The 12342-nt window shown below is 40.9% G+C and overlaps 1 protein-coding gene across 1 annotated transcript in view; it reads left to right on the top strand.

The window, feature by feature from the left end:
* Positions 1 to 9757, top strand: part of SLC27A2 (solute carrier family 27 member 2) — a 42454-nt gene extending 32697 nt beyond the window's left edge. Inside the window, exons 6-10 of the mRNA XM_041743958.1 lie at positions 1343 to 1433; positions 1788 to 1986; positions 3480 to 3577; positions 8097 to 8227; positions 9293 to 9757. Coding sequence (XP_041599892.1) covers positions 1343 to 1433; positions 1788 to 1986; positions 3480 to 3577; positions 8097 to 8227; positions 9293 to 9469 — 696 coding nt within the window. The 3' untranslated portion in view covers positions 9470 to 9757. The remainder of the gene's footprint in view (positions 1 to 1342; positions 1434 to 1787; positions 1987 to 3479; positions 3578 to 8096; positions 8228 to 9292) is intronic.
* The last annotated feature ends 2585 nt before the right edge of the window (positions 9758 to 12342 follow it).

The following is a 12342-nucleotide window of genomic DNA, read 5'->3' as shown; positions in this document are numbered from 1 at the left end:
CAGCGCTTGCTACAGGCCAAGAATCTATTGCTTACTCCCCACTGGAACCATGGCTGATAAGGTCAGTCTTTAGATAGTTTCAGTTCAACTTGCACCAGCTCAAACTGTGGGGACCCAGGTCTAATGCAGTTCAGGACAGGGTAGAAAGCTGAGTTGATTGAGACACAGTACAAGATAATCTATGTTATTACTATTGACCCTCAAAAAGACAAGTCACAAGGAAACTTCTGTTTTACACTAAATCTGACAACCTTAGAAGTTGGTGCTATATGTTACTAGTTGTTTGCTTCTCATCCATTCATTGCCATGTCTTATTGTCAGTTTTTCTGCTTTAAACAAGAAAATCTTTTTTAACTAAAAAAAAAAAAAAAAAAAAAAAAGCAGGGGAAGAAGATGCCCCTGCAGCTTATGTGGGAAGAAGCGTTAGTTATTACCTCCAAATTTTTTTACCTTACAAATAAACAAGATCTAACATTGGCTGACTGTGAATGCTGCTTGCTTTGTAATGGCTGACTGCTACAATTAAAATATATGATTGGTTAATTTATCATATAGACTTAAATATAAGTTTGAAATGGACACAGTCTTCCTAGCTAAGAATTACTTCTAAATACTGCCATACTTAGTAGAGAAAATAATAGTAGAGAATATTAATAGAGAAAATACACTCACTACTCTTACTGAACTACATAAATTTATTTTTTTAAGTGAACTACATAAATTTAAATTCTTATACCAGTGAAATGTATATGTGAAATATGGTGGAGTTTTAATCATTTTATAGCCATGGGCATGAAATAATTATACCACTGAACTTTAAATATATTGGAAAACTTATGGAAATGTGAAACAGAGGCATACAGGTTTTTAAAACCCGCTTATGATACGCCTACCCAATCACATATATGAGAGTGATTTTACTTTTTAGGGTATTTTTAGAGACTTTTTGGGGTATTGGAAATGTTTTACTTCTTGGTCTGGATGGTAGTGACATGGATGTGTCCATGTATAATTTTAGCAAGTTGGGCATTTAAGATATGTGTACTTTTGTACTTCGTATATATGCTATATCACAATAAAAAGGAAAATATGTGAAGGAATTTATATTTAAAATGATATACTTTGGGGCCCCTGAGTGGCTCAGTCAGTCAAGCATCTACCTTCTGCTCAGGTCGTGATCCCAGAGTCCTGGGATCAAGCCCCGCTTAGGCTCGCTGCTCAGCGGAGAGCCTGCTTTTCCCTACCCCTGCTCGTGTGTGCATGCACTCTCTATCTCTCCCTCTCTCTTTCATAAATAAAACAGTTAAAAATGAATAAATAAAATATGTTTTAATTTTGCTAGAAAGTCATATCTTATGATCTAATTAAATATGATGTGGAGAAAGATGAGCCTGTGCGAGATGGAAATGGATATTGCATCAAAGTTTCCAAAGGTATGGGGGAGTTTTGTTCTGAATGTTGCCACTATACATAGAAAATGAGATCAATATTGTGTCAGCTTTGTAAATGATTCATAATAAAGGTAACTGAAAATACAACTTGAACAACATTGCACTACATTTTTCTGAGGGTATTTTAATTACAAAGAAAGTCTTTAATTTTTTCATTGTTGAAGATAGACTTAGTACCAGCCCCTGTAAGGTTAAAAAATGGTATTTGTAGCAGGTTTAAGGGCCATGTGGGAAGATGTCCATTTTTTAGTACATGGCAACAGTTTTAAGAGTATGCTAATAATAAAATCTGTCTACTGCTAGCCCATAAAATAACAATGTACTTTCTTCTGTCAGGTGAAGTTGGACTCCTTGTTTGCAAAATCACACAACTTACACCCTTTAGTGGCTATGCTGGAGCAACTACTCAGACTGAGAAGAAAAAACTGAGAGATGTCTTTAAGAAAGGAGACCTCTATCTCAATAGTGGAGATCTCTTAAAGATTGACCATGAAAATTTCATCTACTTCCATGACAGAGTTGGAGATACTTTCCGGTTGGTTTCTTTGAATTATTGAACCAAAAACAAACACATGCACAATTTGGCTTACTCCTAAATTGGAATTGCATTCTACTTTGGCTATGATGCTCCATTTCCTTCTATCTCTTGGCACACCAGTTCAGCCTTCTGTATTCCCAGAAAATAAGGAACAAAACACAGGAAGTGTCACTCTGCAATGCACAGATACCTTAGTTGAGCAACACCAGATGAGAAAAAGGCAGAAAACCTGTGCCCAATTTTTGGTAGCCTAACAGTCCATCCAATTTCTCTCACTTATCCTCAGTTATTACCAGACAGTCACAGAACTGCCAGGGATTTTCACACTGTTTCCAATCATGGGGCCTTTCTTCAGATAAAGTCAAATGCAAACTAAAGTTGAACAGATCTAGTTGAACAGGAGGTGAGGGGTAGGGGTTCTGAGCCCACATGTTTTCCTCCCTCCCACTCTCCATCCCTAACCAGGTGGTCTCCTACAGAAACCTAAGTCAGCACCATGAATTTTGAAAGTCATTATCCTAAGACTATAAAAGTAAATCCCAACAACAGCATGGTCCTCCATCCTCATGACTCTTCGGTTGAATCAGATTCCTTCCTGTGTAATCTCCCTGAGGCCAGGCCCTATGCCAGCTGGTTCCCTAGCACCAGCACCACCACCTAGCACAGTGCTTAACATGCATGATTACTCTTTGCATGAATGAATGAGGAAAGGATAGAAGCTGTCTGGCTATAGTAGGAAGAGCAAGAATATGAATGTGGAAAACCAAGCTCCTAGGCTTGCCTCTACACCTGACCAGCTGTGCTATTAAGGCAGGTAACCCTTCTTAACCCCAATCCCTTCACCCATGAAGGGTTTCCAGTAGTCCTCAGGGTTCCATGACTCAGGATCCATACCGTGATTTTATGCTACCTTCATGTTACTAAAAAGATAAATCTGGGAAATCTAAAGAATTTTTAAACATAAGACAAATTTTAACTCTTTGTTAGGTGGACAGGTAGCAATTGCTTGGGCACTAACATTATCATCTCCCTGCAAATAAAGTATATCTCCTAGGAAAGGCTTTCCCATTGCCATGAGACCCTGAAATACAAGGATGAAATTCTATTAAATTGAAATAAATAGCAACCGAAGTTAGTAAGGAAAGTGAGCAATCTAAACACAACAAAAACTCATAGAGATTTATTTTTCATCTCCTGGGCCTTTCTTCGGCCAAACCTGTATTTCAACGTGAGAACAACATCATTCTTTGTATCATGTTTCATGTCATGAGATTGGAATTTCACATTTTATTATTTAGTCCTAGGCCTTTGTTTTTTGTGTCTCAAACAGGATCCCTCTCCCACGACTATGTTGAGGGGACTTGGGGCAAGAGATGGGAAAATGAGTGCAGATACCCTACAGAGGTTTGGGGGAAACACCACCTGCTCTGTCATCGCAGCCTGGGCTGGGGACCAGCAGGAACTTGCACTAACTTTGCCTTTTCTTCCAGCTGGAAAGGGGAAAATGTGGCCACCACTGAAGTTGCTGATATAGTCGGACTGGTAGATTTTGTCCAAGAAGTAAATGTTTACGGAGTGTCTGTGCCAGGTATGCATAAAATATCTTATGTCTATGCCTAAACCCATATAATAACTGAACATAATTTTAAACCCAGGGCAAAGCTTGTCATCGCTCTTGCCTGCCAGCTAGATTGTCAAACAACTCTTTCAGCCACCTGGAAGTAAAGGATTGATGTCTGGTTTACATTCCATTATAAATCAGCCAAGTCAGTACATCTAAAACTGGCCTTCTGTGGTTCAGCGCCCCAGCTGTTCTTGGGCTCTCAGACAACCCAGATCTCTCCAAGATGCAGGGTCCCACGCTGCATTTGGTATACCTCGGGAAAAGATGTGTCAGACTTGACAGCTGGGAAATGGTATTTGGAATTGGGAGTCACAAATAAAAACAAGTATAGTTGCTAGGAGAAAAAACTGAAAAGGAGCTGACTTGCCAAACTTCTTTTAAAACCTGTGCTTGACCCCAGCCTACCTCAGTGAGCTTCAGAATCATCACATGGTGTCACTAAGCCTTCATCTGCAGATCCACTTGCCAGCAGAGTGGGGAGTGCTGAGGTCTGACTTTGAGTCCTGCTGGCTGTTTGACTTCAGGCAAATCACTAAAATTAGGGGTAATACCAGCCCTGCACTTGAGATTGTCAAGAAAACTCATTCAATTACATAAATACTAAACACATATTTACCAGATATATACCTGAGTGTTGTCATGAGAAGAAAGCATTTTAATTATACATGACAGAGGATTAAAACATCCAAATCACTGTCTAAATATAGGTGCTACGGGATATTATTAGCACTCAGTATTTGGAATTCTCAACTATTTTCAAAACGGAAATCTCAAAGTCTCTCTTTCCTGAGTTGTGATGGTTTCACATGACCTTGTGCTTTTATTTTTTAAAGAATATTTGAGACTTTCTCTGCCTGTTCCTCTCCTACCCTATGACGATAGCACAATAGAAAGTTCAGCCACAGGACACCTGGGTGGCTCAGTGGTTGAGTTTCTGCCTTTGGCTCAGGTCATGATCCCAGGGTCCTGGGATTGAGTCCCACATCAGGCTCCCCACAGGGGGGCTGCTTCTCCCTCTGCCTGTGTCTCTGCCTCTCTCTATGTGTCTCTCATGAATAAATAAATAAAATCAGAAAGAAAAGGAAGAAAGAAAGAAAGAAAGAAAGAAAGAAAGAAAGAAAGAAAGAAAAGAAAAGAAAAGAAAAGAAAAGAAAAGAAAAGAAAAGAAAAGAAAAGAAAAGAAAAGAAAGAAAAGAAAAGAAAAGAAAAGAAAAGAAAAGAAAAGAAAAGAAAAGAAAGAAAAGAAAAGCCACATCTCAGGTCACAGAGTGTGAGGGGTACAGAATGCTTCTTGTGTTGGAATTTGGGCTGAATTAACACAGGGACACATGTCGTGGTTGTCAGCCATCATAGCATGCTGGCCTTTCACAAGGCCCCACCTGAAATCCTGCGTGCACTTCTAAATGCTGAATTTTGGTAACAACACAAAAGGATGGGTATGAGAAGGTGAGAGAATCTGGAGGAATGGAATGGAAGGATCAAACCCAGTGCTCTTCAGGGTGGAGTCCTTGGACCAGTAGCAGCATCACTCAAGAGCTTGTTAACAATGTGATTTCTTAGGCCAAACTTGAACCTACTTACTGAATCAGAATCTCTGGGGTGAGGCCTGGGGAGCTGTGTTTTAATAAACCCTCCAGTGATTCTTAAAAACAATGAAATCTGATTTGGGGCTAATAAAAATGTTCTAGAACTAGATATGGGTGATAGTTGTACGATGTTTTGAATGTGCGAAATGCCACTGAATTGTACACTTTAAAACAGTTAAGATGATCAATTTTATGTGTTACCACAGTTTTTTAAAAAATACTAAAGTCAAAAAATAAAAAATAATAATAAATAAATAAATAAATAAATAAATAAATAAATAAATAAATAAAACTAAAGTCTGAGAAGCACTGAAGCCTCATCTGGCCAACCATCAGAATCATCTGAGAAACTTTTAAGTTTTTATTTAAATTCCAGTTAGTGAACACACAGCATAGTATGAGTCTCAAGTGTACAATATAGTGAATCAATGAGAAACTTTTTAAAGCCCAGATCTAATGGATCAGAACCTCTGGAGTTTGGAACTCAGACTCTTCATGTCTTCTTTTAATCCCCAAGCGATTCTAACAGCCAGTAAGATTTGGGAGTCACCGATCTAGAACAAAAAGAAGAGGAAGCTAACGGTTTTCAAAAGATTGTAAGAAGTCAGGTAGAACAAGGAGCAGGTGTGCAACATCAGAGAACAAAATTTAGCCTGACACATCCCCTACAACCAGAGACTAACAACAGAGAAGGCTCCCTCCTGAGGAGGGGAATGCCCCACCAGCTGGGGTGTGTAAAGGAGCTGAATGTCCATGTGAGATCCTGTGAGAATTCTTTTAGCATTGAAAGATTAGAGATGAACTGAGAAGTGTCTCTCAGCTTTCAGATTCTGTGATTCTCAATGCCACACCTGCTGCTGGCTGCCCTGCCAGGCACTCAGCCAGCCCCATTCCAGTGAAATGTGGCAGGTCTATCTAGAATAAGCCAGTCTACCAAAGTGGTTCTCAGTAGCAGACAGCTCAGCAAGACCTTCCCACATCTCAACTTTGAACCAGGAAGGTACTCCAAAGTTTGGGTCCAGTTGACTTCTATTAGGTGTCACAACAAAGCCTCCCAACTACTCTCTAGAACATTTTGTTCTCAATAGAACTTTATGCAAGGATGAAAATGTTCTATGTCTGCACTGTCCAGTATGGTAGCCAGTAACCACCACATGGCTGCTAAGCACTTCAAATGTGGCTAGTGCAACTGAGGAATTGAATTTTTTATTAAATTTTAGTATAATTAATTTTAATAGCCAAATGTAACCAGTGGCTACCACCCTGGACAGTGCAGCTCTAGAGAGACTCTGGCCAGAACAACTGTAAACTGGAACCTTCTTCCCTCTGGAGCTGAACTAGTCCCAAACCAACCCCTGGGACCCGGGGCAGAGACCTGAGACCCAACTGGCCTATTGGTCTCTCAGTTGGGCATTGCCTCTGTCAGAGCAAGAGGCAAGGAGCCAGTCAGTGCCGAAGATTTCCATTGCATCAGCCTCTGCCTTGATTCTAAAAGAAGCTTATTAGAGACATTTGAAGTTCCTGAGATGGGTGCTTTCGAGAGAGCTACCAAGGATCCCTAGAGAAAGAGGGCCCAGGGCCCTGCCTCTCTCCTTCAGATAAGAGGCAAATTGTATAGAGGTGCATTTCCTTTCTTTTAATGTTTCCTCTGGTTTCCTTTCTTCTTTAGAGCCACGGGTAAACACACCATCACCATGGGAGAGGTTACGAAATCAGGGGCCCAAGTGACATAGGACCGCTCCTTCCGCTCTCTGATTACAGCTAAGTAGTTCAGGAAAGCAGACCTAGCCTCCCGCTGGGTGTGCTGGCTCCGGTAGATGTCTTAATACCTAATTACCACCATTCTTACAAGAAAACAGTGTAGTAATTGTTCTAAACTCCTCCCCACTTACATTGCTTCCTGATGGGAAGGAAAAAGCTGTCCAATCTTCTCTCTCAGTGAAGACACAGCCTCTTTGGAAATAAAGCTTATCAATGGGAAGGTCCGCAGCAGTTCACCCTTGCACCTTCTGTCACCCTCCCCCCCACAGCTTCTCTGAAATGCAGAGAGGCTAACCTATCAAAAATCTTGATTAAAGGCACCTGGGTGGCTCATTCAGTTAAGCCTCTGCCTCCACTCAGATCATGATCCCAGGGTTCTGGGATCAAGTCCCACATCGGGTGCCCTGCTCAGCAGGGAGCCTGCTTCTCCCTCTCCCTCTGCTGCTCCTCCTGCTTGTGCTCTCTTGAGCCCTATGTCAAATAAATAAAATCTTTAAAAAAAAAAAAAAAAAGAAGGATGACAGCTACAAGCCCAGGGCTGGGACTCAATCCAGTTTTTAACTCTGCCTATTATTTGCGGTGTGAACTTGAACAAATACCTTAATGTCTTTAAGCCTCAGGTTTTTCATCTGTAAAATGGAGATAACATTTCTATCTCTTCATAATGCTGTTGTGAGAGTTAAAAGGGATAGTCCATAAAACACATTTAGTATAGGGTCTGACATATAATAAAGATTTCATTGGGGTCCCTGTGTGGCACAGTCCATTGAGCATCCACGTCTTGGTTACAGCTCAGGTCACAATCTCAGGGTCTTGAGATCAAGGCCGAGTTGGGCTCCCAGCTCAGGGAGGCATCTGCTAAAGTTTCTCTCTCCCTCCCCCTCAGCCCCTCCCCACTCACTCTCTCTCTAAAGGAACTAAAGAAATCTTTAAAACAAAAAATGTAATCAGTATATAGCTCTTGCTCTTGTTGTCATATTTACTTTAGAATAACTTCAACATATATCTGAAATAAAAATTCCAACTACCCAAAACGTTATAACCCATGTTATAACGTTCTCAGTCCCCTCTCCTTTGAGCTAAGAAAGCATCATAAATAGTACAACACATCTCATGTTTTCTCACTTTATTTCTAGGTCATGAGGGTCGAATTGGCATGGCCTCGATCAAAATGAAGGAAAACTATGAATTTGATGGAAAGAAGCTCTTTAGCCATGTTGCCGATTACCTGCCCACTTATGCAAGGCCCCGGTTTCTAAGAATACAGGTGAGACTTCTTGCTGTCAAGTTCAATTCTCTTCTCTCTTGGAGACTGCTGTCTCTTGGGGAACAACTCCCTTCTACCATGGTGACCATATTAGCCAACTTTTCACTACCCCTAACCTGGAAGCTCAACAAGGAAGCAGAAACATCAGACGATACAACTAGCAGAAGCCAAATCCCTTTCCCCCTAAAATGACAGACCAGTTCATTCAGCAGCAGTAATTAGCAAATAGCTCACAAAGTCTGTGTTTGATGAGATATGACCAACGCTGAAAATAGAAATGCTCCGACATTTCTATCTGTTGTTTCCAGTTTTAAAGAATGGAAAAATCCACTGACGTTCTACATCTTTCTACTGTGTGAAATTTAATTGGGCATCATTAGCCGCTTGGAGCTATCAAAGGCTTAACTACACCACCAGAGGGATGTTTTTTTTTTTTTTTTTCTTTCTCAAGCATTAACCCATTGGTTAGCTTAACACTCTCACTTCTGGACTATGAGCTCTATGATTCTGTAGTCGAAGAGTTGAGCAAAGAAATATTAGATTATCTGCCATGGTGGAAGTTACAAGATTATTTCTGTTGATGTTCATAAAACACTGACATTTGCCTTACAATGAGAATGGTTGAGAGACAGGAAAGCGGAAATACCCTCAGATCATCCATCACCCTCTCAAATGAAGGGGAAAGAAATTGTCTGTGTGTAGATGATCCCTAGTCCCACCCACATAAATCAGGATATTCTAGCAATACCTGAAGCTCAATAAGCAACTGACTGCTCTGTTCTTCATTTCATGCTCCACAGCCCCTCATGCCCCACAGGTGATTTTAAAGCCCCATGGGTATGAAAAAACTACTCCACAAAGGTGCCCCCCATCCCCTACCTCCCACCCCCATTGTGGAGCTTCTGTAAACAGGAGGTATTAATATACAGGACTGCCTCTCACAGCTTCCACCTGGGGCAGAGATGCCAGTGGGTTGCCAGCCCTCTGCCCCACCCCTGCCCCTTGCCCTGACGCTAATTTGTTTACAAAACACTATGACAATGTGGGTTGTTTGCTGTTTTTCAGGACACCATTGAGATCACTGGAACTTTTAAACACCGAAAAGTGACCCTTGTGGAGGAAGGCTTTAATCCTGCAGTCATCAAAGATGCCTTATATTTCTTGGATGACAAAGCAGAAATGTATGTGCCTATGACCGAGGACATTTACAATGCCATAAATAATAAAGCTCTGAAACTGTGAGTATTCCTAAAAGGATAACTAACTCACGTTTCCAGAAAGAAACCGAATGAACCTAGTACAGCCAGTTGATGTAATCCAACCTTAATTTGATTGAAGATTGTGAGATGCAATTATTTATGCATTCTGATGGGGGAAGCTTTTTAAAATTACACCTGAACCTTTACATGTGAAAATATTTAGAAATAAGTATTTTTTGATTTGCACCTACCGTTTGTTATTTGCAGACCAAGCTTGTTAGAGGGTGCATTATTTTTTAAATATATAATAAAATAGATGAATGCCAACAGATGAGATAGTATTGTCTCTTTCCTGACTTTAAATGCAAATCCTGAGCCTCATTGGCAATTTTTCACACGTGCCCTAATTCATAATGATAATGGCATTCTAGGTTTTTAAAAAATGTCAAGAAATTGAAAGGTGAAGGGGCTGGATCACTAATGAACAGTCCAATGGAAATCCAGCTCCAGTTGAGGTCAACTCTCCCCTCCTAATAGCACCCTGGCCACTGTCTACACATTGCTTTCTCCAGCAGATAAGAACGCCACCTAGCGTCTTTGAAGGAGCCTAAGCCAACAGCATCAGAATTCTATACATAGAAGGTGTTAGTAGATATTTTTTAACTACATCAAGGATTGTACACTCAGATGTCTTCAGGATTCACCTTAGTAATGCAGATGAGAGAAATAGGTCACAAATGTAGCAAACTTGAGGGCAGCCACTGCTTAGCTTCAGTTGGCTGATTATTGTCATGTGAGAATGCAGCTCAAATACTTCTAAGATCTGATTATTCAGAAAACAGAAACCCCTATATTTGTGTGAATCTCCCAATTTTTTAAATGCGAAGTAGCCAATTTCATAAGACTTCCACTTAGCCAAACAAAATATATCTGTGGACCAGATAAGTCCTAGATCTCTAGTTAGTCCCCCCGGTTCTGCATGCTCCTCAAACCTTAGCTGGTTTCCCTCCATGGCCAGTCTGCTGCCAAACAGCCTATTTGAAGACCAAGGCCCCTTGGGCATGATTCAGAAGGGTTTAGAAACTTTAAGGAGCTCTCTCAGACAGGCTCTTTCTCCTTCCACTCAGCTGGCTCCCTTCCTGACCAGAACTCTTTAAACTGCATGTGTCAGCTGTATACAGAGTTTTAGGAGCAGGCCCATGGGAGTGGCAATCAAGACATGTTCCTAGAACACCTGGGTGGCTCAGTGGTTGAGCATCTGCCTTTGGCTCAGGGTGTGATCCCGGGGTCCGGAAATCAAGTCCCACATTGGCCTCCTTGTGAGGAGCCTGCTTCTCCCCCAGCCTATGTCCCTGCCTCTCTCTCTTTGTTTCTCATGAATAAATAAATTTTTTAAATCTAAAAAAAAAAACAAAGACAACATGTTCCTTACTAGAGTTTTCTTACATGATAGGAGCAATCATGGTAGCTAGGTCCATGTCCAATAAGTGTAATTCAAGTTCAGCCCAGGCTCCTAAAAGAGGGGGAGTTTCCTCAAATGACCAGCAATTGGCAAGGAGCCCCAGTTGTCCCCCAGTTAACCCTTATAAGGCCCCAGGAAAACATATTCAGGAATCCTCAATGATAGATGACAAGAGAGGTTGCCACTCCCACCCCCAACACAGTACTAGAAATATTTATTAAACTCTCTCCATTTTTTAAGTGACTAAGAAGACTTGTGACCAGAATCCCTGCCCCCTCTCATTAAGCTCAAAGATGAATATTTCCTGAGCACTTGCTATGCATATGAGACTTGAGGATGGCCCCAGGAAAACTCTGGATACCCCTGCATCTTTGCAAATTTTGCCAATAATTTGGAACATTGTTGCTTGTGGGTCAATACTTAAGAATTTTTGCAAAATTCTACATATGTGAGGCACCTGGGTGGCTCAGTGGTTGAGTGTCAGGCTCAGCCTTTGGCTCAGGGCATGATCACAGGGTCCTGGGATGGACTCCCATATCAGGCTCCCAACAGGGAGCCTGCTTCTCCCTCTGCCTGTGTCTCTGCCTCTCTCTCTCTCTCTCTCTCATGAATAAATAAAATCTTTAAAAAAAAAAAAAAAACCTAAATATCTCTGCCTTTAGATCAGTTAGATCTCTAATCAGATCTAACTGATCTTCCAGGGAGAATTTGAACCCAAATGATGGGAGAGAACATGACTTTTGTTTTTGAAAGTATCATATTGTGCAATTATGTTACTATGTGATCTTGTTAAAGTAGATCTGGTTGTAAGCAGAGGTTATGTCAAAGGGCATGTTTTCAGATGAGAGATCAACACTTATACTCTTAGCCAGCATATTAGTGTGCCTATAACCAGAGCCTACTGGGGCCTGACTACTTTCGAGACATATGTTAGACTTTCCAGTGAGAAAATCAGAAACTCTCCCTCCTAGCGTGATGGCTTTCTCAGCCTCCCATGTCCCCAAGAGCTCTGTGATTCTGGCCCAATACCACAGGTCCACTGTGATGGACAGAGGCACCAGCACAGTAGCCTCAATACATGTGTGTACATAAAATTAGGCCATTACCTGTGACAGATAATCCATTTTAAAGGCTAATTCTTCTCTTTTAGAAGAATCGCAAATTGTGCCTATAAAAATATCTGCACAAATCATCCTTTGAAGGTACAAATCGATATTTAAAAAAAATAAACAGCTGATATCCATGTAAATCATTCAACAGGTCTCCAGTTTCAAACGCATTGTTTGGAAACATGTAGTCAATGCATAGATAGGATGTTACAGGTACCAAAATAATTTGGGGACAAAACCAGGAAATGTCAGCGTGTAAAAGGGAAGCTAATGAGAATCTATAAAAATGGATAAGGTTAACCAAATGCAGTGACATACACATGAGGTAATTAATTTGTTCATGTA

The sequence above is a fragment of the Vulpes lagopus genome, chromosome 2 (genome assembly GCF_018345385.1).
Source record: "Vulpes lagopus strain Blue_001 chromosome 2, ASM1834538v1, whole genome shotgun sequence".
NCBI lineage: Eukaryota > Metazoa > Chordata > Mammalia > Carnivora > Canidae > Vulpes > Vulpes lagopus.
Note: the sequence above shows the minus strand (reverse complement) of the source record. Positions and strands in the feature narration are given on the sequence as shown.